Source organism: Malaclemys terrapin, chromosome 1, assembly GCF_027887155.1.
Source record: "Malaclemys terrapin pileata isolate rMalTer1 chromosome 1, rMalTer1.hap1, whole genome shotgun sequence".
NCBI lineage: Eukaryota > Metazoa > Chordata > Testudines > Emydidae > Malaclemys > Malaclemys terrapin.
Genome location: NC_071505.1, coordinates 86,662,409 through 86,690,397, shown reverse-complemented (window position 1 = coordinate 86,690,397; position 27,989 = coordinate 86,662,409). Strand labels below are relative to the sequence as shown.

Below are 27,989 nucleotides of genomic sequence, written 5' to 3'. Positions count from 1 at the left end.
GGAGGATAAAACTACAATCCTGGCAAGATACACTGTAGTAGAAATACTGTTTGCAAAATTACACTTCTTAAAAAAAAAAACAACCACCAACAACCCTCTCCATGTTTTTGTTGCGCCCTTCCAGGGCTTTAAAGGCGGTAGACCAAATTTAGAGTGGGGCCTTTGCTGCTTAATGTTTTATCTTTCAATCCTTTTGTCCCCGTGCTCTGTTGTTCTGACAGGATAATTAAGGGAAGGAGTGCCTCTGTGGAAGAAGGTGCTACTCTGCCCTTGCATCCCTCCTCCCCTGCTCGGGTAGCTGCAGCCCTCTGCGCCGGCCACGGGGCAGGGGCAAGTGGAGGAGGAGGAACGCGGGTAGCTCCGCCCCTTCGCGCTAACAGGCCCCGCCCCATTTCCCGCTGAGTCACCCCTCACCTCTTCGGCACTTCGCCCCATCCGCTGCGTCGTAGCGGCTCTAGCGCCTGGGTCCGCGGCCGCAGATTCGTCGCTTCGCATTGGTGGGAAGAAGTCCCGGCGGAGGAGGGGGGGAGCGTCTCCGGCCCGCGGGATTCGGGAACCCTGCGCGCGCTCGGCCCCTGCACCCGTCGGTGGCGGGGGCACGCGGCCCCTCCCCCCGGCTCCAACGGCCTAAATCTCGGCTCCGTGCCGAAAGTGGGAGGCTGCGGGCGGCGCCTCATTTACTTCCCCCGGTAGAAGCGACTGAGTCGACGTGGAAGCTGGTGGCGGCGGCGGCCTGGGGCAGTGAGGACCGGGTAGCGGCGGCACCATGGGTGAGGACCGGGGGCTGCGGGGACGGGTCCGGCTGGCGCTTTGCCGGCGGGGGCAGCGCGAGACTCGGCCCCGACGTACCGGGCCCGGGCCCGGGCCGTGCTGCTGCTCGGGGGCGGGGAGCCGGCACCCCGGCCCCGGCAGCAGCGCCCCTAGGGGAGCGGCACACGGGCGGCCTGTTCTCCGGGGGCGGGGGCGGAGCCGCAGCAGCCGCGCGGTGGGGAGAGAGTGGGAAGTCCCGGCCTGAGGCGAGGGCGGCTGTGCGTGGGTCGGTCCTGTGGCAGATTGTGCCATTGTCGCCACTTCAGGGCGCGGTCCCTGGCCAGGATCAGGTGGGAGCAGGCAACGCTGCCCTCCCCGGAGCCCCCCAGCAGCGGGGGACACGCCAGTGTAAACACCAGTCGTGTCTTTACAAAGGCCTTTGTTAAACCGATGAAAGCACCCTACAAAGGTAAAGCTAGGGCAGAGGCGGTTAGGAGTTGGTTAGAGAAGCCCAGTGGGTGAGGCACTGACTGGACTGGGGCCCGGAGCCATGGGTTCAGTTCCCAGCTCTACCACCACTTTACAGGGTGACCTGGCCAAGTCAGTTCCTTACCTGTGCCTCCATTTCCCTATCCGTTAAAATGAGGATAATGATACAGATCTCCTTTGTAAAGCACTTAGAGCTATGGGTGTAAAGCGCTGTAATCTCCGTCTGGTCCCAGTGCCACAGTCTCCCCTGATCTCTCAAATAACTTCATCTGATGTGTTCTCTTAAACCATACTTGAGACATTGCCATTTACCTAATGCAATACAGCATCTATTTGAAGGAAAACAAAGTTAAATGCAGCTTTATATGTTCTACTCTGTACAGCTAACCACCAGGAATGTTCTTCAAAGTGTTGATGACTTTATTAGAGCTGTGAACTCAGTACTTAATACTATGGGTGTAAAAATACAAAGAGAATCTGAGATGGATATATTGGACTGAAGTAGAATCTGGTAGGATTTATGCAGACACTACTTTTTGTGGTTAGTTATTGCTATAGCTCTGGTTGTGAAGCAGTTTCCAATCAATCTTACTTTTCTGTTGATCACACTTCCTCAAAGTGGGTGTGTTTCTAGTGGGGTCCTCCAGGGATTGGCTCTTGGCCCTATGCTATTTAATTTTATCAGTGATCTGGAAGAAAACAAAATCTTAGTTGATAAAGTTTTTAGATGATACACAAATTGGGGGAGTGGTAAATATTGAAGAGGACAGGTCACTATACAGAATGATCTAGACAGCTTGGTAAGTTGGGCACAAGCAATCAGTATGTGTTTTAATACAGCTAAATGCAAATGTACACCTCTAGGAACAAAGAATGTAGGCTGTATTTACAGGATGGGGACCTGTCCTGGAAGTAATGACTCTGAAGATTTGGGTGTTCTAGTGGATAATCAGCTGAACATGAGCTTGCAATGCATCTTGGTGGCCAAAAGGGCTAATGTAATCCTTGGATGCATGAACAGGAGTCTCAGGAGTGGACAGGTTATTTTACCTCTGCATTTGGCACTGGGGTGTGACTACTGCTGGAATATTGTGTCTAGATCTGATGTCCACAATTCAAGAAGAATGAAATTGGAGAGGATTCAGGGAAGAGCCACAAGAATGATTAAAGTGAGAAACTCGAGCTCAATCTATTTAGTTTAACAAAGAAAAGATTAAGTGGTGACTTGATTACAGTCTATAAGTACCTACATGGGGAACAAATATTTGATAATGTGATCTTCAATCTAGCAGAGAAAGGTATAGCAGGACCAGCTGGAAATTGAAACTAGGTAAATTTGAAATTAGAAGGTGTAGATTTTTAACAGTGAGGGTAATTAACCACTGGACCAATTTACCAAGGGTTGTGGTGGTTTCTCCATCACTGACAATTTTTAAATCCAGATTGAATGTTTTCACTGAAAGAGCTGCTCGAGGAATTATATTGGGGAAGTTCTGTGGTCTGTGTTGTACAAGAGGTCAGATAAGGTGACCAGATGTCCCGATTTTCGAGGGACAGTCACGATTTTTGGGTCTTTTTCTTATATAGGCTCCTATAACCCCCCACCCCCATCCCAATTTTTCACATTTGCTGTCTGGTCACCCTAAGGTCAGATCATGTGACACCAGTGGCCACTTCTGGCCTTGGAGTCTATGAAATCATTTTGGGCTGGACACTTAAGAAATATCAACTGGAAATAAAATTAGATTTAAAGCTGTACCACATCTAGAATATTGTGTGTAATTCTGATGTCTTTTTAGGCAGGATATTTGCAAAATTGTTGACAGTTGAGGTTGCAGGAGGACATGTCCCATGCACCCAAAACTTCTTATTGTTGGGCTTTTAAAGTTAAGGGAAAAGAGTTGTGCATTCCTGTCCACCTTCACATTGCCTGTGACACTGTCAATAACACACTCCAGTGCTCTGTAGGGCTTTCACTTACATCTCCAACAGATGCAAAAGAACCCAGTATCATCAACCTTGCATTCAGAATGCAAAACTTCAATAGTGACTTCATATGCTTTGATATCAATTATATCAACACATCTGACTGTCACATGTTCCATGTATTTTGGAAGTTACTCTGTGTTAACAATGTTGAGGTCTCTCAAAGGTGACACCTATTTTTCAACAGTTTATAAATTTTCCAAAACTGCAAATTGTACAACCACTACACCCAGAAATCCATAACTAGCCAAAGATTATAATCCACTTTTATTTACGAAAAGTCACTCAGAAACATTAGGTATTCAGCATTCTTTCCACTGGCAAATTGCAATGATATAACACAAATGTAATTATATAAATGGGCTGTTGAAGAGAATTAAGATAATGAGATAAGGTAGATAGTAGGGGGAGGTGAAGAGAGGCATAAATCTAGCAGGTAAATAATGTAAAACACCTGCAGAGGGTGAGGGTAGAACAAATTACTGCAGCTGAAAGTCTGCAGAGCACATCAATTTACTAGGGTTCTCTCTTTAGATGGGGGCACATCTTTTTGAAAAGGGAGTGGGAGAATCAGGAGGCTAATTCCACTAACCAGTTTTATGGATTAAGATGAGAGAAAATCCTCTGAGCTTTTCATGTAAGATTTTCTGTCAAAGCGTGTCTCCTGAAATACCTTTTTCACGTTGTGCCATTTGCCACTTTGCCGTTACACTTCATTCAGATCAGCCATGTCCTATTACTATTATTATTTGTACTACAATAGTGCCGTAAGTCCATTGAGCTAGGAGTTGTACAAATATAATAGCAATGGTTCCTGCCCCAGGGATTTTAGAGGCCAGCCCCATACCTGCTCCTGTATTTCCAAAGTCAGTGATGTGCTCCACTTTTTAATGGAGCAGGCTTAGAGAGGAAAAAGTGAGACTGGCACGTAGTTTCCATCCCTTTTCTACATAAGTACACTATTCCTCTCCCCTCCGTAGAAAAACATAACACAAACACACATTTATAACAAACAAGCTATTTGAATAGGATATTTTTACTATGTAACTGCCAACTTGGGTTCTGTCAGGTATTTAGGATCCTAACTGATATTTGTCCAGTATGGTTTACCTTTTACATGTTTGGCTGTTAACATTTGTGGGTCGGGATGTAATATTGTACGGTGTCACGTTTTGTTTTGTTTTAAATGACCCTGTCACAATTTCCAAGTAACTGTAACTGTATTTCCCCACTGGTCCGACGAGGGCACCCACTTAAATGCCCTGCCATACCTCTCTCCTGGTTGGAGACTCGTGTCTCATTCCCTGTTGACTGGGGGGTTTTAAGGTTGCCTAGCTCCCTGATTTACACTGTGTTATCTCCAGAAAGCCATTCTGCTTAAAAGGCAGCACCTGTGTTTTGCTTTCTTTCCAAGGGCTCTGACTAATGTATTGACAACAAGTTACAAGTTAAACAAACACATTTATTCCTTGGCTAAAAACATTACAGAGAAAATGTATACAAAAACAATAAACATTCCTGTGCACATGCAACAATCTCACAAGAGATTACCCATCAGTCTTGTGGAGCCCTGGCAGGCTAATATCTTACCAACCCTTCTGCAAGGGTTGGTGACCTCCATGGCACAGAAGATCCTGTGTGTCTGCTAGATTAAGTAGAAAAGCCCCAAGTCATTTTAAACTTACGCTATTTATCCAAAAATCCTTTCTTTGTCTGTTGGTCTTTGGAGAATCCAGGTTGAACAAGTATTGCGAGCCTTCCCAGGAGATGGTACTTCTCTGCGGGTATTACAACTACGTGATTTGCCTTAGTCACCACCCACTGTTTCCTATTGGTGTAGGAACTGTGGTAGCCCACCCTCATGGAGTAGACCACAATCATTCATTTAAAATAATGAACCACAAAGATATTTAACTTATTTCAATATGGTCACCTGAGCATATGGCAGGAAGTTGCCATATCTGTCAGTCTTTCCCCTACTAGTCTAAAATTTTAATACATTATGTTCTTGTTTGCTTAGTGTGCAATGAATATAAAAGCAGTGTCTGACCACAGGTACATTTCCTTAATGTGCACCAGAATGAGATGTTGGGACAAACCCTATTTAAGTAGGAGACTGTTTCAGGTCTGCTGCTCCTACAGCATTGAACTGGGACAGTTCTCTCACAGATATGCTTGTTATATAGCTAGCAGCAAACAGTGTGCTGGACGGATTGGCTGTGGAATACCAAATAAGGATGTTGCATATTAGACGATTGACACAAAGTTAACTGGAATGGTGTCATGAACTAAGGACTCACTTCAAAAATAATTTTATTGCTTGTGTAACAAAACTTGGCCTGGGGGTGGACTCTTTAGTCCTACAAGCATGCCTATTCTAATCATAACAGTTTGATGTAAAGTTTTCTCATTAATTTGATTTGGAGGTGTCTCCTATCAGATAAGGTCAAATTTTGAACCTAGCCCATCTCTTTAAAGCTCTGAATTTAAACTAATGACTGACTAGAATGTACTCCACATGGATTAAAAAACTCGTCTCCAAAAGGAAGTCAGGTAATTAACGTCTCCACTAGTTTTCAGAATTCTACTGTCTTCCTCTACAGTGGCAATGAAGATAGTTGAAGCTGTTGCTTAACAATCTGACTGTTCAGCCACCCTTTTCCTATTCCTGTCCCAGCCTCGGTGAACATTTCTGAAGGTGGGCTAGACACCTGTTTGTTTACATTTGTCAGTGCACTTTCATAATCTTTAAACTTAAAGACGTGACTACACTTAAAACACTGCAGCAGTGCAGCTGCACCACTGTAATGCTTCAGTGAAGATGCTATTAGGCTGACAGGAGAGCTGCTTCCATCGGTGTAGTTAATCCACCTCTGCAAGAGGCAATAGCTACGTCCTGTTGACAGCATTGTCTACATCTGTTGAGCCTCTCCTGTCAACATAGCACTGTCTACAGCAGGAGGTTAGGTCGGTAAAACCCACACTCTAGTGATGCAGTTATTTCACACCCGGGTGACGCAGTTATACTGCTGTAAGATTATAGTGTAGACCTAATAGGTAGACCTGGCCTCAGTTAGCATGTATCAGACTCTACAGCAGAGGTGGGCAAACTATGGCCCGCAGGACCCTCCTGCCCGGCCCCTGAGCTCCTGCCCCAGGAGGCTAGCCCCCGGCCCCTCCCCTGCAGCTTCAGCTCACTGTGCCGCTGGTGCAATGCTCTGGGTGGCAGGGCTGCAGAGCCTGGGCCTGACTCGGTGCTCTGTGCTGCGCAGTGGCGTGGCTGGCTCCAGCCAGGCGGCGCAGCTGCCTGTCCTGGTGGTCTGAGTGTCCAGCCACCGGCGCTCCAGGCAGCGTGGTAAGGAGGGGCGGGGGGGTTGGATAGAGGGCAGGGGAGTTCGGGATGGTGGTCAGGGGGTGGGGGTGTGGATAGGGGTCGGGGCGGTCAGGAATGAGAGGAGGGGTTGGATGGGGCGGCAGGGGGTGGGCAAGGGTTTTGGGGGCAGTCAGGGGATAGGGAGAAGGGGCGGTTGGATGGGGCAGGGATCCCCAGGGGGCGGTCAGGGGACAGGTAACAGAAGGGATTGGATGGGGCAGGAGTCCCGGGGTGGGGGCTGTCAGGAGGCGAGAAGCAGGAGGGGTCGGATAGGGGCCTGGGCCAGGCCACGCCTGGCTGTTCGGGGAGGCACAGCCTCCGCTAACCGGGCCTCCATACAATTTTGGAAACCTGATGTGGCCCTCAGGCCAAAAAGTTTGCCTGCCTCTCCTCTACAGCATGTACCCTATTAAACCAATAAATGTACATGTAGTCATACTGAAGGACAACTTAATTTCCTTTCTAACATCATCAGGTTTTGAAGGTCCCTGTGTAATTTAATGCACCAGAAACATAGAGGGCAATAGAAAAATGAATTAGTTCACTATCTGCTGATAGAGAAGCAAATGCAAACAGCAGGAAAGATTGCTTCTGCCACCTGATCTTGCTGACTGAGGTCAAACTTTTGGAGAACAGGAAGGGGCAGGTATGTTAATAATCAACAGCTTGAGCTATTTTTAGTTCCACTGAAGGGAACAATCCAGTTGTTCAGACTAGTGGATATTTTTAAAGCAGATATACTTCCTGGTGTTCTTTGACAACGTGTCCTATTGCTCTCTTACTTCTTAGTGTAGGTGCTACTGCAACATGGTACTGAAATTTTGTTTCTGTTCTGTTTTTCAGGTGGCTTTTTTTCCACTATCTTTTCCAGTTTGTTTGGCACTCGGGAGATGAGAATCTTAATATTGGGACTAGATGGGGCAGGAAAAACAACAATTCTGTACAGGCTACAAGTTGGTGAAGTTGTTACCACCATCCCCAGTAAGTGCTTCTCTAAAGAATAACTGATCCAGTGAAGATCTAATACATACACTTCCTTTGTTTATGAAGTGTGTGCACACAAAGTTTGGTTTAGTTAATCTGCAGTCTTTAGAAGTTGCTGGAACCTCATGCATCCTTGTTTGTGTGTCTTCCCATATGCAGCTACTATTGTGTGCTGTAGAAGTACTGGGAAAGAAAGTATTTAATGCTGCTAACTACACACTAGAAGTGTGTAGCCACACATTTGAATTTTGTTACCATGAGTTTGGTAGGTTCTTATTATGGTGTTAATGTGCACTAATGATGGCAGTGCAGCAAAGTCAGGGTCTCAAATGTATCTTTAACATGAACTCTGTGAAGGCTCTGTTTGTCTACACATCAGACTCTAGACAGGAAAGAGTAAGTCAATGCTAAATTCATTTTTGCTCTGTTTATGTTCATTCTCACAGGGAAGTCAGGGGTCTCTGGGCCTAAGCCTTTGTTATAAACAACACTCCTATTTAAAACAACCATATATATACTTTTGTAACTCCAAAAAAAATTTTAAAGTTGCTTTTATTTCATTTAAAATACTGCATCTTGTCTTTCAGTCAAAGCATAGTGCATTTATTTGATCATCAAAAAAGCAGCTAGTAAGATGATCTATGAAGAAGTATGGACTTAACTAGCTGTGTAGGGTTTAATTACACTTGTGAGGATTAAAGATTCTAACTGAAGTTAGAATGTATTACAGCTCCTCTCTTGCTGGAATGTTCTTCCCTGAGAGCAGCTCTAAGGTAGTCTCTCTTTATATATTTCAGCAATTGGTTTCAATGTTGAGACAGTAACGTACAAGAATCTAAAGTTTCAAGTCTGGGACTTGGGAGGACAGACAAGTATCAGGTAAGAAATTTCAGATTACTGAGTCAGATGTCACCAGCAGAAGGTTGATTTGGCTCTGAGGTTTTGCACTGTCTTGTTTTTGAATGCAGTTTTTTGTACATAATTCTACATTTGTGGGTTCAACTTTCATTAGGGACAGATTGCACTACAGTACTTGTGATAAATGAATTGAAAAATACTATCGTTTTTTTACAGTGCAAATACTTGTAATAAAAAAAATATAAAGTGAGCAGCGTACACTTCGTATTCTATGTTGTAATTGAAAATGTAGAAAACATCCACAAATATTTAAATAAATGGTGGTATTATTGTTTAACGGTGCGATTAATCACACAATTACTTTTTGACAGCCCTAATCTTAAATTTAGGAATGGGTAACAAATTCCTTTGAAAATTTTAATGAGTAATGATATAGTACAACAGTGGGAATATGGTCACCTCTTGCAGTATATCTTCTCTTGTTTGCCATGTTTTTCGAAAATAGATTTTTACAAACTTTCGTTGCTAAAGATCAAGAACTACTTTCCTCAGGTGCAAACCTCACTTTTGATTCTGAATAAAATACTTCAGCAGGCACAATTCTTCTAAAATGAAGATTTAATTGTTACTTACTAGTCAGTTTAAAGAATCAAATCAGGTCTTATTTTTTGCTTGATTAATTTTTTTGCCTTAATAGTAAAATCCATGGCAGATGCTTTTCACACAACCAGTTTTGTGAAACTTAAATTAAGCTTTAACTAGAGTTTTATGGTAAAAGATATGGCTAAGAAACACTTAACTGAAATAGCTGCAGCACTGCCCCTCAAATCCATGAATTTAACTTTGGCACATCTTAATTCCCCCAATAAATAGTTGTCCCCAGGTAGTTTTACTCACTTCTTTTTTGAGCAATAGTGTTTGGAGTGGTCTGCTCCTTTCCTCCCCTTTTAAGACACCAGTTGCCTTTAGGCCAATTACCTGGAGGGGGACAACTCTACTTTCCCTGAGCAAGTGGTTTTTTCAAGCACTGGCCATCACAGTTATAATTGCCATTGTGTTTGGTTCCTTTCACTTAATAAAATTAAACTTAACTTCATATGAACTCAACTAGCTTGTTCTTCTTTTCTAGGCCATATTGGCGGTGTTACTATTCAAATACAGATGCAGTCATTTATGTAGTAGACAGCTGTGATCGAGACAGAATTGGCATTTCAAAATCAGAACTTGTTGCTATGTTGGAGGTAAGAAAACAAAGATACTGTTTAGATAATCAAAATACTAATTGCAGATCTTTCCTCTTAAAGTAAATCTAAAACAAACCAGCACCTACCACAATGAACTCTGCTTGGAATCAAGTATCGTATTACAGTAACTCCTTACTTAATGTAGATTTGTTCCTGAAAAATGCTACTTTAAGTGAATCCAATTTCCCCATAAGAATTAATGTAAATGAGGGGTTAGGGTCCAGGGAATTTTTTTTGCCAGACAAAAGACTGTACACACACACAGCATAAGTTTTAAACAAGTGGGGGGGCAGCAGGCCTCCTGACACTTGAACCCCCCTCCCCACACACACACAGCAGTGGGAGGGAGGGACAGCTGAACTGCCAGGCAATTGGTAGCCCAGCTGCTGGGTAGCTGCTGCACAGGCAACTTAGGGAAACTGGTCCACGCTGGTTCCAAGCCCCCACCAGCTAGCTCCAATGGGCTGCTCTTTCTGCAAGCAGTGGACAAAGCAGGGAGCTGCCCAACAACTTTATAAGGGAGCATTGCGCAACTTTAAACAAGCATGTTCTCTAATTGATCAGCAACGGGATGACAAACTGAGGAGATACTGTACAAAGCTTTTGACTGCAGAATATTTGCAATATGTTTAATGCTTTTGTCAATCTTTCATGTTTCATGTCAGTTCAGATAAGCCTTTGTGTGGGCACCAGACTGAATATAATCTGTTACTAGCATAGCTTCTTAGTGCTTTGTCATTATTCAGGGTCCAGTTCTGCCAGCCTTAAGCTGAGTAATATCTGTGATTGTAAGTAATCCTATTATAAAGTTTAGTATCTTACAATGCAAGGGTGGCAGAATTGTGCCCTAAGTAATTGAATTTAATAAACTTTGAATACCTTTATTGGCCCAATGAATGATAAAAGTTTTACAGAATACTTTAAATCCGTCTGCTCTTGGTCAGTTTCCCTTAGGAAGCAGTTTCAAACGAACTGGCATCAAATTTTAGTTTAGGTTTACCAGTAAGCCTAGCTCCTTACTTTTGAAGGATTTACTGTATAGAAAAGACTGAAAACCAGGTTTTTACTCACGAAAGCTCATGCCCAAATAAATCTGTTAGTCTTTAAGGTGCCACCAGACTCCTTGTTGTTTTTGAAAACCAATGTTTTCTCTACATAAATAAACCTGTAGTTTGCTTTAAATTCTCAGGTCAGGGGAAGAACAGTGTTACTTGCATAGATTTCTTTTTTAGGAAGAAGAGCTGAAAAAAGCCATTTTAGTGGTGTTTGCAAACAAACAGGACATGGAGCAGGCCATGACGCCCACAGAAATGGCAAACTCACTGGGCCTACCAGCTTTGAAGGACAAAAAGTGGCAGATTTTCAAAACCTCTGCAACCAAAGGCACTGGGCTTGATGAGGCAATGGAATGGTAAGTAACTGTTTAACTCAAGTCTTGATAACTAATGCTGTTATTATGTTCCTCAAAAGGATCTAACATTTGATATTTTTGGTGCTAATTTTAGCTTTTTTCCAAATGAACAAAGCATGGGCCTATAGGCTACATGATTATTCCAGTGCACTATGCATCTTGGAAATGGAGTCTGCAGTAAATAAACTTGCTTAATTTTTTCCTTAGGTTGGTGGAGGCCTTGAAGAACAGGCAGTAAATCAACCTTGCCACATGATGGTCAAACACATCCAAGCATCCCTTTCTTTACAGTCAAGCAAGTTAATGCCACACACTGTAAATAGGACTGATGGAACTGACTCTTGTAAAGGGGGCTGACTTGTCTTGTAAACATACACTGAAGCAACTGAATGTGTCTGTATTATATTAAAATACTCCTTCCTTGCTCTCCTGTATCAAGGTATGTACTTATGTTAATTTGTATGGAAGACTTAATTGAAAATAGACCGAGACAGGCTAGAATAAATCTTTTTGTTTTGAATTTTAGTGGCATCACCTATTTTATTCATGTAAACACTAAAATCTTTGAAATGTCACTTGTCTAAATATTTCTGTTATGTGCATATCCCACACTAGAAGCCTGTCACTGGTTTTGAGCTACCCTAAAGTGCTATTGGTTGGAAACTCAACTGAGCATTAGTGCTCACTCACAAAACATGCCCAATTCTTAATCATGAGTTGAAAAGCCCAGCTCTGAACACCTTGATACTAATTTCAAAACTAGAAACACAGCTGCAGGATATATCTAGCAGATTTGAAGCCAGTGCAGGGTTCATATTTTAACACATGATGGTAACAAGTTTTGTTTGAGCAGATAAAGTATTTTCTAAAGATGCTTTCCCAGAAATGTTACTATTGCTCAGTTCTAGGGGCTAGGATTGAATGTCACCTTGGGTAAGTGATAGTGTGCACAGCTATAGGGAGTTTAAGTATTTAATGTGATGTCCATACTATAGGAGTCATTACCCTACTGTATACCATTTCAAGTTGGAAGCTACTTCACCCATCCCCCTTCAGTTCTCTGTGTTCAGGAGTACTTCTCCCCCTCCCCTACCACTCAGGCCTGGTCCACACTAACCCCCCACTTCGAACTAAAGTACGCAAATTCAGCTACGTTAATAACGTAGCTGAATTCGAAGTACCTTAGTCCGAACTTACCGCGGGTCCAGACGCGGCAGGCAGGCTTCCCCGTCGATGCCGCGTACTCCTCTCGCCGAGCTGGAGAACCAGCGTCAACAGCAAGCACTTCCGGGATCAATTTATCGCGTCTAGACCAGACACGATAAATCGATCCCAGAACATCGATTGCCTGCTGCTGGATCCAGAGGTAAGTGTAGACGTACCCTCAGAGTTAAATGTGGTAGTTAAGCACAGCAGCTGCATCCAGTACTCATAAGTGGAACATGCTGGTAAGAAAATGGAAAACTATAGAGAACAGAGATAACAGCAGAGTTATTTATCCTTAACCCATGGAATACTTAAGGGACTTGCACAGCTGTTTATGGTAGATTTCATGTGCTTAACATCAGGGCACAGACCTTTTTTAATCATATCTTTCATAAAATAGGGAGGAACACTGAACATCAGTGTGCTTTCAAGCACATTTAATTAGAAAAATGCAATGTCTTAATACATTAAACTGTACATTCATAGGTTCCATATTTTACTCATGCAGAGCAAGTTGGCTTGTTACATTCTCTGCATGAAAGGAGAGCAAACGGCTTGATGGTTTTACATAAAATCCTAGGTAACCGATAGGATCTGTGCAGACTTTAAAATTAATTACAAATAAATACATTTTGTAAAAAAAGAGATACTGAGTTTAGTCAGGCTACTGCATCAGGAGTGACAAATGTAGCTCTCTACCCTATGTTAATGTTGGAAAGATATTCAGAGCACTGAATTTCTCAGCAAGTAGAGTCCTCTTGGCTTCTAGTACTGCACAATCAGGTTTATGCATCAAATATACACATGACCATACAGCTGTTTCTAAGTATGTTTCATTCCACCATTGCTAAGTCTTTTAGTGCATGGCTCCTTGGTTTCTTGGCCTTGTAGCCAGGGCGCAGGAATTCTATTTTTCTCTTCCTTGCTTCTATTTTATTCTTGTGTTTCTTCAGCTTCTTCCTGGCAGCAATGTCAGGGTTTGCTACAGTCTAATAAAAAGCAGAAATTAATTTTTGCTTTTCAAGAATATGGTGATGTTTAAAGCTGACATTGTCCCTTTAATTAAAAAAAAAAATCTGATCAAGTACCTCTGAAGTAATGTGTCCTACCTTTAATGTTGCCCTTTCAGTAGAAAACAATACTAAAAACAATCACAGTTGAGAATAAAGTCTTACCTGCAGGGCTCTCTGTTTTTTTCTGATAGCCCTCTTCTGACTAGCCTGTTTCTGCACAGAAGCAAAGGCAAGTGAAAAAATCTCCAGCCCAACTAGTTTCTTGAGCAGTTCTATGATTTCCTGGGATAGGTTCTTCAGTGTTGGATCTAGTAAAATAAAGAGATGACTTTAAGTCCTCACTCTGAAACAGTCTACTTAGAGGACTCTGCTTGTATATTACTGATTTCTCTTCCATTTGCATGAAAACACAAACTCTTAAAAGCAAAGATGTGTCTCTGGTGCTTATTTTCCAATGGCCTAACCTGCATGTAACATTGGAACACCCCCAGACAGCATGTTTTCTGTAGAAATGAATTGCACACATGCACATTAACGCCTTCCTGAACACTGCTTAAACAGGAGTTGCACTAATGTCTTTTCATGGCCATTATCAGTGGGCCACAATGGACAGTACTCATTCAGGAATGTCATGGGAGAGAGGGAGAAACAGCTAACAAGAGCATAAACAAGGAATGTTTCATACACTTCAAGATGTGTACTCCTCCCCATTCTACCTGCCTCCAGATCTTACCACTTCACACTTGTAATAAGCTTGCCTATTCCCAACTCACCATCTTAGCACTTTGTGTCTCATGCCTCTTGGTCACCTTCTTTGTCTGGTTCTATCACCCTTCCTCCATCACATGTTCTCACCTTCAAAGGCTTGCATCACTGCCCTCCCCATCTAAATCACCACTGAGGCACTAGTCATATATGCTGACTATATTTTAATTAGCTGTCACTCCCTGAATGAAGGCAGCTGGGTCTGAGGAGACAATGTGAATGACTGGATTGGGGCTGTCTGTATGGACAGCACAAACCAGAACAGATCCAGCTCCATTTCCTTAGTGGGGTTTGGCAGTTACCTTGTTCTGCATAGGTGCTACTCAGCTCTCTGTACAGAGGGGTGATGATTGTTGGAAGGTATGGCTTGATCCTGTCTTTCCCAAGATCCACTGCTACAGCTCCAAGGAACTTAAAGATGCAAGTTCTCTGAAAGTACAGACATGCCAGAAATATATGAGAGAGAGAGACTGGAAGGGGAAAAAAACGTACAGCAGTGGTTCTCAATTTTTTTTTTTCCCCCCCACGGACCACCTGAAAATTGGTGAGGGTCTCGGCCGACCACTTAATCTTTTCAAATGTTGTTTGTACCGCTAGTTAACTATTGTAAAGCGCTTTGGATAAAAGCGCTATATATAAAAAACCTTAATAATAAACATTTTTTGTTCTACAAATAAAAGCATACAGCTCATTTTGATATCAGTAGTCTTACCTTTCTAATGCAATGGATGTGCCCTCTTTCCCTCGCTGAAGCAGCCCCCAGAGCTGGGGCGGGGAAGAAGGGGGTCTCTACCATGCCACAGAGCTGGGGCGGGGAAGGAGGGGTAGTCTCTCTCCTGGAGCTGGGGAAAAGTCGCCACCGCAGCCCTGCACGTCCCAAATTCCACCCACCCCCTCTTCTCACCCTACTGCCCCCTCCCATCTAACCCCTTATTCCTCAGCATCTTCTCCACAGTCCAGGCACCTAATTAGTAGAGCCACGCAGGTGGGTGGCCCTTCATTCTCTTGTGTGCGACCGCCCAGGTGCGCACCTTAAAGGGAACTACCGGCGGACCACCTGAATGGAGCTCGTGGGCCACAGTTTGAGAGCCCTACTGAACTGTCACCATGAGCTGTGTGGCAGCAGACCAGTGGGGAAGGTAACGCTTGTGACCCTTGCTAAGAGAGGGGGTGTGTTCTGGTGCTTCATGGGAGTGGAGAATGCATGTGAGAGAGGAGGGAAGAGCCTAGTGCCCCAGGCAGAAAGAGGAAGATAGCACTTTCCCCTATATGCCTGTCTGGACACTGAGCATTGCTTCCAGCATAAAGAACAAACATTTGTGGAGCATCCTGACTGGCCAATTCACTCAAAGTTAAAAAACACTAATATAGAGAAGGTGGAGGCCTGAGAGTGAAAGGAGCAGGAAGCAGAGGGGAGGGAAGGCAGGGCTGAGAAACAGGCTGAGACTCTCTACAGCAGCAAGCTCCATCTCTCACTAATGAAACTTTTATTCCTCCTTAGCCTAGCACCAACCTCCATCTCCAGCACCTGCCTCCCAGCAGGCACCCCAAGCTAGTTCCTGAGGGGCTAAAGGACAGCATGTGTGGGCTTTCCCATTGTGCAGCTCCCAGTGCTGCCAAAGGGAGGGAGGGACAACACAGTTCTTACCTTCACAGGGTTTTTAGGGGAATATGCTGCTTCTCGCTTTGCCATCAGAGAAAGTCTTTTCATCACCCACAACACTGTGGCTGGACTGCTTTTCTCTTCTGCTTCGCCTTCCTTCTCTTCCTGAGCAGATGCTGCCTTTTCACCTTCGTCTTCAGAAGCATCCTCCTGACCTCCCATTTCATGATCTTTGGTCTCCTCCCCCTCCTCTGAATCCGGGACCAGAAGGTAGAGAACTCTGGCCACAAACAACAAGTTCTTTATAACCTTCAACAGCATAAAGAAAAACCAATTAAGCTGCCAGTACGGACCCTGGGGCATGAAGGAGGCAGGTGAGAGGTTTTAAACAGGTCAGGATTATCAAACCCAAGGGAGTGCAATTCACGTAGACCGCCGCACACGGCGAAGCAAGTTTTGCACGTAGAATATGGACACCCCCCTTTGGGCCCAATCCAAAGACCATGGAAGCCAATGGAAAATTCCCATGGACTTCAGTGGGTTTTGGGATCAGGCCCTTTGAGAGGAAAATGTATTAAGGCCCTATAGTTCAGAATTATGCCATAGCACAGCCCAGAGTTAACTCCACCGCCGTTACCGAGGCTGCCCCGGGAGCTGGTGGGGATGCAGGCTCTATGTCTAGCCAGGGCCTGCAGTAGGAGTGCTCCTTGTGGCCTGCCCAACCTGGAACAGAATCTGGCTCGCACTGGGTGGATCTAAGCCAATTCCAACTGACATCAGAACTCCAGCTCAGCCCTATAACCCGAGCTGAGTGCAGAAGGATCGGTTCACAGCAAGCAGTCAGGCTTCGATTCTCCACACTCTCTGAGCTGTACTTGCAAGGGGGGGGAGTGAGGTGAGCTGGCTGCAGGGAAGCTAGCTGTGACTCCACGATTCAGAGTTACCCAGCCCACCATGTGAGGGCTGCACAGGACAGCCATGGGAGCGCTCAGGAACGTTCTGCCGATGAAGGATCTGGTATCGCACTTGCCACATGTTCCACTTTCTAGCCAAGAGCACTCGTGCACGCTCTGTAGGGATAGTGGATTATCCCATAGTTTGGTCTATACCCCCAGCAGTATGAAACCTCATACCTGCTCTCCCAGAGACTGATCCAGGAACTTGGACTGCAGCTGGTGGCAGAACGCTAAAGCAAGTTCCTTCATCTGTGGAGAGAAAAGGGAGTTGGAATTCTTTACACAACAGGGAACATGCAGGATGATGTAGCCCAAGGGGTTATTTTTTCATCCTACAGAGACAGTTCCCAAAGGCTAAAAGGAGGCCCAAACACTTAGATGGGGCTAGAATTCTTGCTTAGAGATACTGATCTTCATAGGAGCCATGGGGAGCCTTTTTGCTGATGAGGGCGAGACTCAAGGGAGGCAGTCTGCAATCCTATGGGAGAAGCCTGCCAACAATCAGCACAGAGCAGTGGAGGACGTCCGAATATTAAAGACAAATGGAGAGACCAGCAACTAATGCTACTTTGCATTGCGACAACCACAAACCCCAAACAAGGCAACAGACACTGGCACGGGGGGGAACTAGCAGGAACATCCTTACCTTTTTGTCCAGCTCATCTGTGAAGAACCTGGTTGCTGCTGGCTCCAACGTGGTCTTTTTCTTCTTGCCTGCCTTGCTCTCATTCCATTTGCTAACAAGTTCCTCTGGCTTGTGAGAAGCAAACAACAAGCCAAAAATCTGAGCAGCAGTCAGCCACACCCAGCTGTGCGGGTACCACAAATGGGACTGAACGTGACCTTCAGGGGAAAGAAAAAGCTTTTCAACCAACATAACCCTTTCCATACGAGAGGGGAACGTACCCAGGCACCTCAGCAAGGTTATACAGTTATGGGGACTGGAGTCATCACTATTCATTCTACAGTCAGGAGGAGAGTACGGTAAATGGCAGATTTGTTTTGAGTTTGACTGCAGGCTTCTGGGCCACCAGCAATTCCAATCCAGCCCAGGTTGGCAGGGAACAAAAGCTGTGGCCATCTGAGAGCCCCCTTCCCTACATAAAAACAACACTCCAGTAGGCTACAGCAATGCTCCCATACATGATTGCCTACATTAGTCTAAGTGCTATGGTTTGGAACACTGGTGTTGAGTATTTTTTTAAACAAGGGGCTGTTCAGTGACTCCTCCTGTGAGCTGTGTTGAAGGTCTCAGTCCGGTTCTCAGGGGACAGGTACCCATGTTCTAAAACCCATCACCACTGGCAATCTTATAGACAAGCTCAGCAAAGAAGCCAGTGATTGCCCCAGTAAGCAGAGTGAGTTGCCCTCTCTTCCCTAGAGCTTGTATCTCCAGCTACACATTGAGGGACAACAGCGGCGCAGCATGGGGAAGTTTGTATCACCTCTGCCCATGCTGCATCTGTTCCAGGGATGAATTCAGGACCTCCAGTCCTGTCAATCTGACACCTGCTGGGATTTTTAAAAAGACACTTGGGAAGCCTGCTGTTCTTTAAAGACACAATCAATCAGATGCAAGCCCTTTGCAGACAGCAAGAGAAGCAATTAAAAAAAAAATACAACCCACCAACACTGCACACCCAAATGAGTTAGCTTAACATGTGACTGCATCACTTATAGCCAATCAATAAAATGGTTTTGAGATGGACCTTCTAAACAAGCACCCTGTTTAAGAGCTGCTTTGCCATGTGTCACCTGTTCACTGGCTGCTATTTATGATCACTCAGAGAACTGAAAGCTGTAATCTAAAGGGATTTAATTAAAGCCACACAGGCACCAGTTTGCAGCCTTTGGGTTACCCAAAATAGTTCCCAGCAACCAGAACAGAGAGGGAGATCGTTTTCACTGATGGTCTAACCTTTTCTATTAGCATCTGTGCTTTCAGTAGGAACTGCCTTATATTATAGATGCCTCTTCCAAGTGCAAATCTTCCTGCACAGATCTTTGTCTGTTTGCATTAGGGCAATCACAACTACACAAATTACCAATCATCTTAGTTCTAATACAGTAGAAAATACTATTCATACTTACGCCAGATATTGCTCAAAATCTCATTATGTTTGGTTAACAGAATAATGTTGCATTCCTTGATTAATTTTGTTATCAGAGTAAGAAAACTGAACAACAATCTATCTGCTGCCTTTTCTTCAGTCTCTTCTGTTATCTAAAAAGAACCATAAATCAACAAAGAGACAATTACAATGGCTGGCTAGAATTGTACAGAAGGGCTTATTTTGTATGTTTAATATCTAACTGATAGCTGAAGTCTTCCACATCGACCCCTATGACCACTTTATATTTACTATATGAATTTAGTGTAAGGGAAATGAGTCCATTAAAACTGTTTCACAAGGATTCATAGTTTCCAAAGGAAGAGTGCCATGTCACTTGTCTCTGTATATATGTACATGCAGGCATTTGTACACACACACACTATATCATTTATAACTAGTACTTAAATCTTCTCATGAATGAGGTTTGACTTTATCGATAGTAGCTGTGAAGCACCGTGTTACTGTTAGAGTGACACAGTGTAAACTGCATAGTATTAAACTGCTTCCTGCTTTTGATAAGCTCGACTGTAGTCAGCCTGTTTATCCACAGGATCATTAGGGATGTACATGTAGTGATTACAGTGTCAGCAACCACGTCAGAATGATGCCAGTTGCAGCTATAGTCGTCTCACATCACCTGTGCCTTCCTTGAGCTCTTCTATCTTGTTCAGTCTTTTGGTATTGCTTATTAAATACATGGCAGCTTCTTTATGACCAGCGATTCATATCACAGAGTGCTCACCAACTTATCAGAATTAGTAGAAGCCATGTAATCTGAAGCCAAAACGTGCACTGAACTGACTTTCATCAAATAAACCAGTGACTGAATTACAGGAAGGGAATTGTATTGAATACTTTAATATTTTCTATATGTTAAACTAAGAATCATAGTGATGTATTTCTGTCCTTTCATATCCATGTAAACCTATGGATTTCTTAGTTACAAGGACACCATCAACTTGATACTTAGTCTGTTTTTAAATAAATGGATCCCAAGAAGTGTCAGATGTGACATCAGCCCCCTGCCCATTGTTGTGGTTTTACAATCACCATTTTGTTTAAAGAAGTGTTTCTTCTCTCCTACTGCTGTGGGAAAGCCTCATCCAGACAGGGAGAGCTGACATGCTACACATCAAGTGTTCTCAAATGCACAAAGTCAACAAAGTCAAAAAAGAGAAGGTCAGATGCTTTCTCTCTTATCTCTTTCGGTTCCAGTCATCTTACTACCATTATTTTATAGTCCCCAAGAGCAGGCTGGGCACCTCGGAGCAGACCTGTCCTGATGAGCTAACAATAGAAATTTCAGATGTGACAATGAGCAAGGGTGACAAAAGTTGGAGAGAGGCTGGGGCAAGAAGATCATTTGGTCACTCAGCATAGGTATGCGTATATTTTGGTGGTTCTATTAGATTCTCACACACATACGCAGACCAACCCCCATGTAGACTGTGACATGTCGCATGAGAAGGTTTTCATTTACAGACACAGTGTGATTTTTAAGTTGACAGTGTCCCTTTAAGAACTTATGTATTCAGCACATGTCTCATTAGTCATCCTGGTCAAGTAATAGGCCCAAAGGGTTTAATCTTTCCCGCTTTTATTCTTGCCCGCATTCTCCTTTTCTTTCCCCCGTCTCACTTATTTATTGCAATTTCCCCAGCTAAACCTGTCTCTTTCCCGAAGTTTCATCCCTGGACTAATGACTTACATCTTCAAATTTCAGAGGTTCAATTTCTTTTTCGATCAGTGGGAGAATGGCTCCAAGTTGTCTTTCAAACGCCACTCCCTCGGCTTCAACGAACAAACCACAGGCCTGGGCGGCTAGCCGCTTGTGTGAGCTCTGCCAACAGAGAGGAGGACAGAGCAATCATTATTTCTTGATTTAATATGAAGAACCCATCACTCTGTAATACAACTCAGTGAATAAGGCACTACATTTTCAGACGTCACTAGTGGTTTTGGGTGCCTCTTCTGCGTACCCAAACTGGGACAATTTTAAAGGAAATTTATTTCCAGAGTGTGTGGTACCAATCCAAACTCTGAAAATCAGACCTTTTTAGGCCTAAGATTGGGAGCCTAAGACACACAGTATCCCTCGTCATGTGAGCCTACGATTTCTCACATCATAAAGCTGAACTTTCAAGAATGCTAATTTTTAGCAAGTTTCCAAAACTACAGGGTTTTGAAGCACCACACAATGTTGCCCATAGTTTCAGACCATTTTTTTGGTTAGCATATTGTAGATGAGAGAGCTCAAATGGAGACACACTTTGCCTATTCAAAAAGTCAACAGAACCATTCAAATCAGGACTGGACCCAAAAGGTCTTAAATCTGCTAGATCCCAGTAATAGAGAGGATGGACTAAGCAGCAGATGAACAAAAATAGCACCATCAGCCAGTTACTAAGCTCAAGTTCAAAGGGATTTTGCTCAAATTTCACCACCAAAACATTTAGCTTTGGGCAAACACTGAACATTGTTCAACCCAAATGGTGAACTTTCAGAAAACCATAAGCATGTAAAACAAGGCAGGCTCTAATGGAAATTGTTTTATAACCTTAGCTACAGCAGCCACTTTTGCTGGACCTATTCAAGAATGAATCTACATAGCTTCTTCCTCTCCTTGCAAGGGAGGACTGTGCAGGACAGTGGAGTTTTAAGAAGCTGCGACTCTAGGACTGGTATGCTCCACAATCTCATCCCTGCACCACCACACAAGTTTAACTAAACACACCACCTACCCACCGAGATTAAACATTTATAACCCCCTGATTTGCTCCAATTCCATTCTCCCAATGAAAAGAGCTGGGGTGCACTGAAACGAACAATACCTTCTCGCTGTTAAACCACGTGGTGACTAGTGAGAACATCAGATCTCGGTTTGCAGAGTTTACTTTAATGAGCAGAGATTTGTTTGCCATGGCTGCCATTTTCTTGCACTTGGCAGAGTCATCATTTACCATCATCATACAGAGAGGGACAAAGAACAGCCCGCAGTATTGATGAAGTAATCCCTGAAAGGAAACAAATCAATCACTTGGCAATCTCCAGAAGGCTTTCCGCATTTAAAAAAAAAAAAAGAGGTTTTATTTTACCCCACATGCAAACAGGAGGATTCCCGAGACCCAACTCTGGGCCCAAACAGAGGAAGCCAGACAGAGGACGGGTGATCCAGTTGTTGGCGAACAAGGTTTGGACTTCGGAGACCTGTACCTGCTGGTCTGCCACAGACTTTTCATGCAACCTTGGCCTCGTGCTTTGCTTCCCTATTTAATCCCTACCTCACAGGGATGTTGGGGTGATAAATATAGTAAAGATTGTGAGGTGCTTGGACATTGTTGGAATGGGAGCAATCTACAAACAATAGATCAGTGGTGCCCAAACTGTGGTCCCCAAACCTAGAGGGGTGCAGAGGAACATTTGGGGGAGGAGGCAGGCATGGCGGGGCCCAGGCCAACCCTCATGGGGAGTGGGGAGGGAGCACCACCCAGCCCCACTCTGCCCCCAGATCAGTTCTGACTCCAGCCGCAGTTTCACTCCACCCCGTCCTGTCCCCAGCCCAGCTCTGCCCTCATTCCTTCTCTGCCCCCAGGCTAGCTCCTCCCCCATCCCTAGTTCTGCCCCCAGCTCCGCCTTCAGCCCAAGTTCCTTTGCTGAGCCAACTGTGCAGTAATGGAAGGGGGTTGTGACAGATTCCATTATTGGTAAAATGGGGCGTGTTAGCAAAAGCTTGGGCACCACTGTGATAGACGGAAATTCACATCTCATTATGCATGATGGTCTCTTTCTTCCCATTCCCCCTCCTGCCCATCTGCATAAATGTTTGCTCTGTACAGACCCGAGACCAGTTCTTTAGACCTCGTCTAAAGCACAATCTCTCCCCAGAAAAGCCAAGACACAAGTCTGGAGATTGTTGGCCAAATCAGTTTAGAGATGGGAAGTCCAAAAAAAGTTAAGAAAATCTAAAGAACAGGGAAATTCTTGAAACAACCTAGCTTTAAAATTCCAATGCTGACTTTTTTCCTAACAGTTCTGGAAAATGTTCCCCAAAGTTGAAGGGAAAAGGAAGCTCATAGAAGGCTACTTGCACCTTAACTATGGAACAGCTACTGCTACTCCATTATACAGTGACTGCATCTGAATGCACTCCCCAATCCTGCGGTGTTTCATTTCTGCTCTTTTAGCATTTCTCACTAACTCAAACGTCTCCAAGTTGGTTTAAACAGGTTCTAGCGCATGCAGCAACACCATTTTGTTTGTAAAATAAGCAAATCTGACATGGAACCATGGAAAGACAATCCGTGTGAAACTCCAGTCTGTCATTTCAACTGTCACTTTTTAGAGCAGAACCAACACTAATGCTCTGAGAACTGTGCCATACGTTTGTGATAGGAGAGGATGTGAACAGCCAAGTGCATCCAGTTCTAATAAATCTGCAAATCAAGTTACTGGATATAACTGAAAAGCACTGATTATTTGATGATTGAAACTAAGACATGTTACCTGAGGGAACATTTCAAAGAGGTAAGCAATCATCTCCAACGCAGACTCTCTTCCAGTCTCATAGTCATAACTGAAAGAAAATAATTAACAAGATGGAGTGGGTTAGTATCTTCCAAAATTGCAAGAAATTCAGAAAACTGTAAACATTTTGGGTTTCTCCAAATATATGCACCACGGATCTTAGAACAAACAGATCTTTATAATCAATGCCTGTTCCGTAGTGGAGACAAACAATGTGCTCAACTTGCTTAACAAAAGACTAACACATTTGAACTGTAACTAAGAGCCAGCCTTACTCACCTACAGAAGTACCTTTCTCTTCTGGCACCCCACAGACTACTGGAGGAGTAAGATACTTCTGAGTGGGGTAGGGTAGCAGGATTCAGCCCTCCATGTTATGGGTTCTATCGGCAGAATTCACAGTATACAAGAGGACCCACTGATGAATGCAGTGTCAATGGAGACTGCATGCACATCCTGGCCCAAAGGACCACTGCCCAAGTGGAAAGATGAATGGAATCTTACAAAAAATAAACTAGTTGGGGTTAGAACGACTTATGTTACCTATCCATGCAAGGGAGGGAGGGGGGACAAAAACCTCCCTTGCACCCCAGTGCAGGCTATCTGGGACTTGGGTCTTGGCATTAGGAGTAAGCAACTATGGTGACCACTTACTCCACCTCCCAGAGCACATGTACAGGGACAGGAATGGGCAGTCTGTTGGCTCTACCCCCCCAACGCCACCGAGTCAGCATGGCAGGTATTGGAATATGCAACTGGCACCGTGAGTAAATTATACAGGGATATTTGCAGAATGCACCAGAATGTGTTGTAACTGCCCTAGGCAGATGCTGCTGACGCAAACTAAAAGGTACCTAAGTCTGTGTTAACATAATCCGGTGAAGAGAGCTACGTTACCAGGGTCCACAAGGGGCAGTTAGCACACAACACTCTGGTGTGCTCTGTAATTCACTGTCACAGTGCGGCTGACAGTGTTGTGTATACAAGTCGGCAGCGCAGCTGACTAACCATTAACAGCAAACAATTAAAACCATATTTTGGTTATATAACAGCAACAGGCAAAAACAGTACAGAAATTAAGAAAAGATGGATAGGTGCAGTATCTATTTGCCATAAATGTTCTTTCATTTGCTTCTAACAAAGTGAACATTTTACTTTTACAGCTAGGAAAATGTGGTGCAGACCCTGCATACCCTTATTCTCATGAGCAGCGCCACTGGGATCAATGGAACACTTGCATGAGAAAGGATTTAGAACACTGCTCTTTTTGAAAAGCCACGCACACAACAAGGATTACAAACTCACTTGAGCTGAGCAAATATGAACTCCAAATTGGGTTTCAGCTTGTCACCAAGGGGATAGTCGAGAATGTATTTCAGGTAAATCTGAAAAAATAGAGAAGCAAGAATTACCAGAAACAATGGGATCAGCTTGTGAAAATGTAATGGTGAGAGCAAAGCTTTTTGCAACAAACTATGAACAAGATACACACCTCCCTTTCATGTGTACGTAAAGCCTTATCTTGCAAAGGGCCAAGCTGTCTCAATGTCCATTGACTTGGATAGGAGTTACAGGCACTCAGCACCTTACAAAATTAGCCCCTTAAAAACTTAAAGTCAACATAGCTAAGGCCCTCAGTGGTGTGAAAAATCCACACCTCTGAACGTGTTGCTAGGCCAACCTAGCCCCCCCTGTAGATGCAGTAAGTCACTGGAAGAATGCTTCAGTCAGCCTAGCTAGTGTCGCTCTGGGAGGTGGAGTTCCTAGAGCAATGGAACCCCTTCCACTGCTGTAGGATGTGTCTACATTGTGGGGTTATAATGGCATAGCTACGCTGCTATGGCCCCCACAGTGTAGACAAGCCTTTAGTCTTGGCAATGACTATGTAGCTAGCACTTATGAATTTATGATGTCTCTGTTTAAAATGACAGGCTCAACAAACCTCAAAATATTAAACTAAAGCTCATTTTAATATGGTCCCTAATGCTAAAATCATCAGCTGCTTCCATTATAAATCTGCCCCATTTATAGTAACAGACTCAGAAGGGACCATTGTGAACATCTAGCCTCACCACCTTCACAACACAGGCCTTAGAATTTCCCACAGTAATTCCTATATCAGCTAGAGCAGAATTTGTAGAAACTCATCCAGTCTTGATGTAAAGACATCCTGCAGCAGGCAAATATAGGATAATCTGCCCCCTCCACCATTAAGTCTCCTCTTGATCGCTAATAGTTCAAGATCAGTTTAAGTGCTGAGCAGGATGTTTAAGATCTTTTACAACTTTTTTTGTTAGCAATATCTGTTTATAACTCTAGATAGTCTTGCTATCGCTATAAATGTTGAGTCCCTTTTTGAATCTCTTATTTCTCAGCCTTGATGAGTTCATGATACAGAGAGTTCCACAGTCTCATTACATGTTGTATGAAAAGTATTTCCTTTTGAATTTCCCACATTTAATTTTGCTGCATGCCCCCTTTTTCTAGTTGTATGAGATAGGGAGAGCAGAAGCTTCCAACCTACCTTCTCTAAGCCATTCATTATTTTATATACTTGTCCCCTCTTATTCATCTCCTTTCTACGGTAAAGAAGCCCAATCTCTCAGTTATTCTTGTTTCCCTTCTCTGAACTCCCTCTCACATTTAGGATATTTACTGTCTGATAAGGAACAGCATTACAGCCCTGACTCAGCTAAATGCCCAATTATGTGCTTAACCTGAAGCACAAGAACAGTCCCAGGACGTTATTTCTAACATGCTTAAAGACCGTACATCCTTCAATGCTTTGCTGAATTAGGACCTGAGTTACAGAGGAAAGAAGGAATAAATATCTTAAAGTGCAAGGTGAATCTACTTCCTCTCAGAGATCAAACTGGTTGGCTCTCTGCAGTATCTGGAAGGGTTCCCAAGTTGTGTTTGGAAAAGGAAGGGGTAGTATTTAAGAGGTAGAATTGGATGGCAATCATTATCAGGGGAACATGGTTCCAGATTGTGGGGCTGAAAATAGAATTAAAAAAAAACCACCATGCTCTGCACATGAGCCCTTTTGAAATCACTGGAGCATCAAGACACAGCAAAGAAATTTGCCACCTGGGATGATGTGGGTTTGCCCTACTTTATCTGGCTCTCAAGAAATGAAAATGTTTTCTTAAGAAATCATTTGCATCCAGGCTGACCACTTGGATATTTTTATTTATTTTCTGTAATGTGATGCGTCTGATGCCTACTGCGACCTTTACAACACCACCCATATAAACTTAAACCAAGGCTAAGGCATCCTTTTTTAACAGTAAAGGTAATTAACCTTTGGAACTATGTTCATAGGATCCTCTTCACTTACATCTTCTTCTGAAGCATCTGGTACTGACCACTATCTGAGACAGGATACTGGACTAGATGGACTTGAAGTCTGATCCAGTCCGGCAACTCCTAAGACATGAGGCCAGTTTTGGGTTGCGTGCTAGAAGCTGGGCTGTTAAACATGCTTATCGTCGTTAATAAAAAATTCTGTTAAGAGGGTTTTATTAAAATAGAGCACAGAGCTTAAGGAAAGAAACCACCTTCTACTAACCTGCCTGCACTGGACTCGCACTGGCTCACTCTGGCCTGTGATGGCAAACTTGGCAACCTTCTGCATGACGGCATCGATTTCAGGAACAATTAGCTTTCTGGATAAAATAGCCTTAAAAAAACATGTAAAAGTACAACCCGAGTCATTCTCATTCTGCTTGCGCATTGTCAGATACAACAGCACCACAAAACAACTTTGGTGTTAATTTTAACATCCGCCTTTGAATGTCTTTATTGGTAGAGTAACTCCTTTTAAAGGAGGTGGCCTGCAAAGTCAGGTCTGCTTTTGCTGGAGAACCTGCAGCATGTTCATGGTGAGCTCTCACAGCTCAGTTGAAGGGGCGGGAATTGACAAGTCTTTAACACAGGCATCACTTATCCAAAACATTCATTAGTCTTTGAAGTTAAATGTGGTAACAAAACAACTCCAAGAAACAGTTTTAAACTCCAGATTGCTCTACTGTTACTCTAAGAACTCCTGTGATCTCATCATTTCACTAGTTCTCCGGTCATTGTAGATTGGTGTAACCTTGAAAGAACCTGAACTTCTAATGTTAAGGTCAAGCAGAAAAGCTTCATGGCCTTCTTTATAGCAAGGACACTTTTAACAGACATTCTGTAATCTTTCACCTGATTTGTAGTAACAGGTAGAAAATATAAGCACTTTCATTTCTACAATTCGGAAATTGTAAACCAGACACATGCTCTTTAGTAATACCTTTAAAAGGCCGAAGGCAGTGGCTTGACGCGAGGAATCATAGATATCTTCTTCAGCATATCCTAGCAACACTTGGAGCTGTTTCTCTGTTATGTGACTGTTTGTGTTCCTCACAAGTCTAGTTACGCACTGCAAATTAAAATCAGGTATTGTAACAGGACTAGAACGGCATGTTCCAGCAGATCAACTTGCACTTCCATACTGTGATAAAATCAATAACTGCTACATTCAGCAACCCACACTCTTCCTAAAAATCTAAAATCTGTCAGAAGCCTGATTCAGTGGATAGCACTGGTGTGGTAATACACAAATTTTAACCCTGGAGCTTACAAGCTAGCCTTCTTCCCATAGAAAGCAAACATTAGCATGTTTACAGCTGGCAAATTCGAGACAAAAAGCATAACCAAGGTTGGAGACCAAATATA

At 43.6% G+C, this 27,989-nt stretch overlaps 2 protein-coding genes across 2 annotated transcripts in view; one reads left to right on the top strand and one right to left on the bottom strand.

Annotated features, from left to right (window-relative positions):
* The first annotated feature begins 462 nt into the window (after nucleotides 1-462).
* ARL1 (ADP ribosylation factor like GTPase 1) lies at nucleotides 463-11,615 on the top strand. The gene is made up of 6 exons (XM_054028991.1): nucleotides 463-770; nucleotides 7,442-7,579; nucleotides 8,380-8,461; nucleotides 9,570-9,681; nucleotides 10,917-11,095; nucleotides 11,303-11,615. The coding sequence occupies exons 1-6, from the start codon at nucleotides 767-769 to the stop codon at nucleotides 11,331-11,333; spliced, it is 546 nt and encodes a 181-aa protein (XP_053884966.1). The 5' UTR covers nucleotides 463-766; the 3' UTR covers nucleotides 11,334-11,615.
* Nucleotides 11,616-12,711: 1,096 nt separating this feature from the next.
* Nucleotides 12,712-27,989, bottom strand: part of UTP20 (UTP20 small subunit processome component) — an 83,302-nt gene continuing 68,024 nt past the window's right edge. Inside the window, exons 50-62 of the mRNA XM_054029003.1 lie at nucleotides 27,565-27,693; nucleotides 26,848-26,958; nucleotides 24,582-24,661; nucleotides 23,256-23,325; nucleotides 21,584-21,766; nucleotides 20,461-20,592; nucleotides 18,730-18,862; nucleotides 17,285-17,481; nucleotides 16,816-16,887; nucleotides 15,728-15,991; nucleotides 14,382-14,508; nucleotides 13,477-13,622; nucleotides 12,712-13,290 (exon numbers count right to left, since the gene is read on the bottom strand). Of these exons, the coding sequence (XP_053884978.1) occupies nucleotides 13,135-13,290; nucleotides 13,477-13,622; nucleotides 14,382-14,508; nucleotides 15,728-15,991; nucleotides 16,816-16,887; nucleotides 17,285-17,481; nucleotides 18,730-18,862; nucleotides 20,461-20,592; nucleotides 21,584-21,766; nucleotides 23,256-23,325; nucleotides 24,582-24,661; nucleotides 26,848-26,958; nucleotides 27,565-27,693 (1,800 nt within the window). The 3' untranslated portion in view covers nucleotides 12,712-13,134. The remainder of the gene's footprint in view (nucleotides 13,291-13,476; nucleotides 13,623-14,381; nucleotides 14,509-15,727; nucleotides 15,992-16,815; nucleotides 16,888-17,284; nucleotides 17,482-18,729; nucleotides 18,863-20,460; nucleotides 20,593-21,583; nucleotides 21,767-23,255; nucleotides 23,326-24,581; nucleotides 24,662-26,847; nucleotides 26,959-27,564; nucleotides 27,694-27,989) is intronic.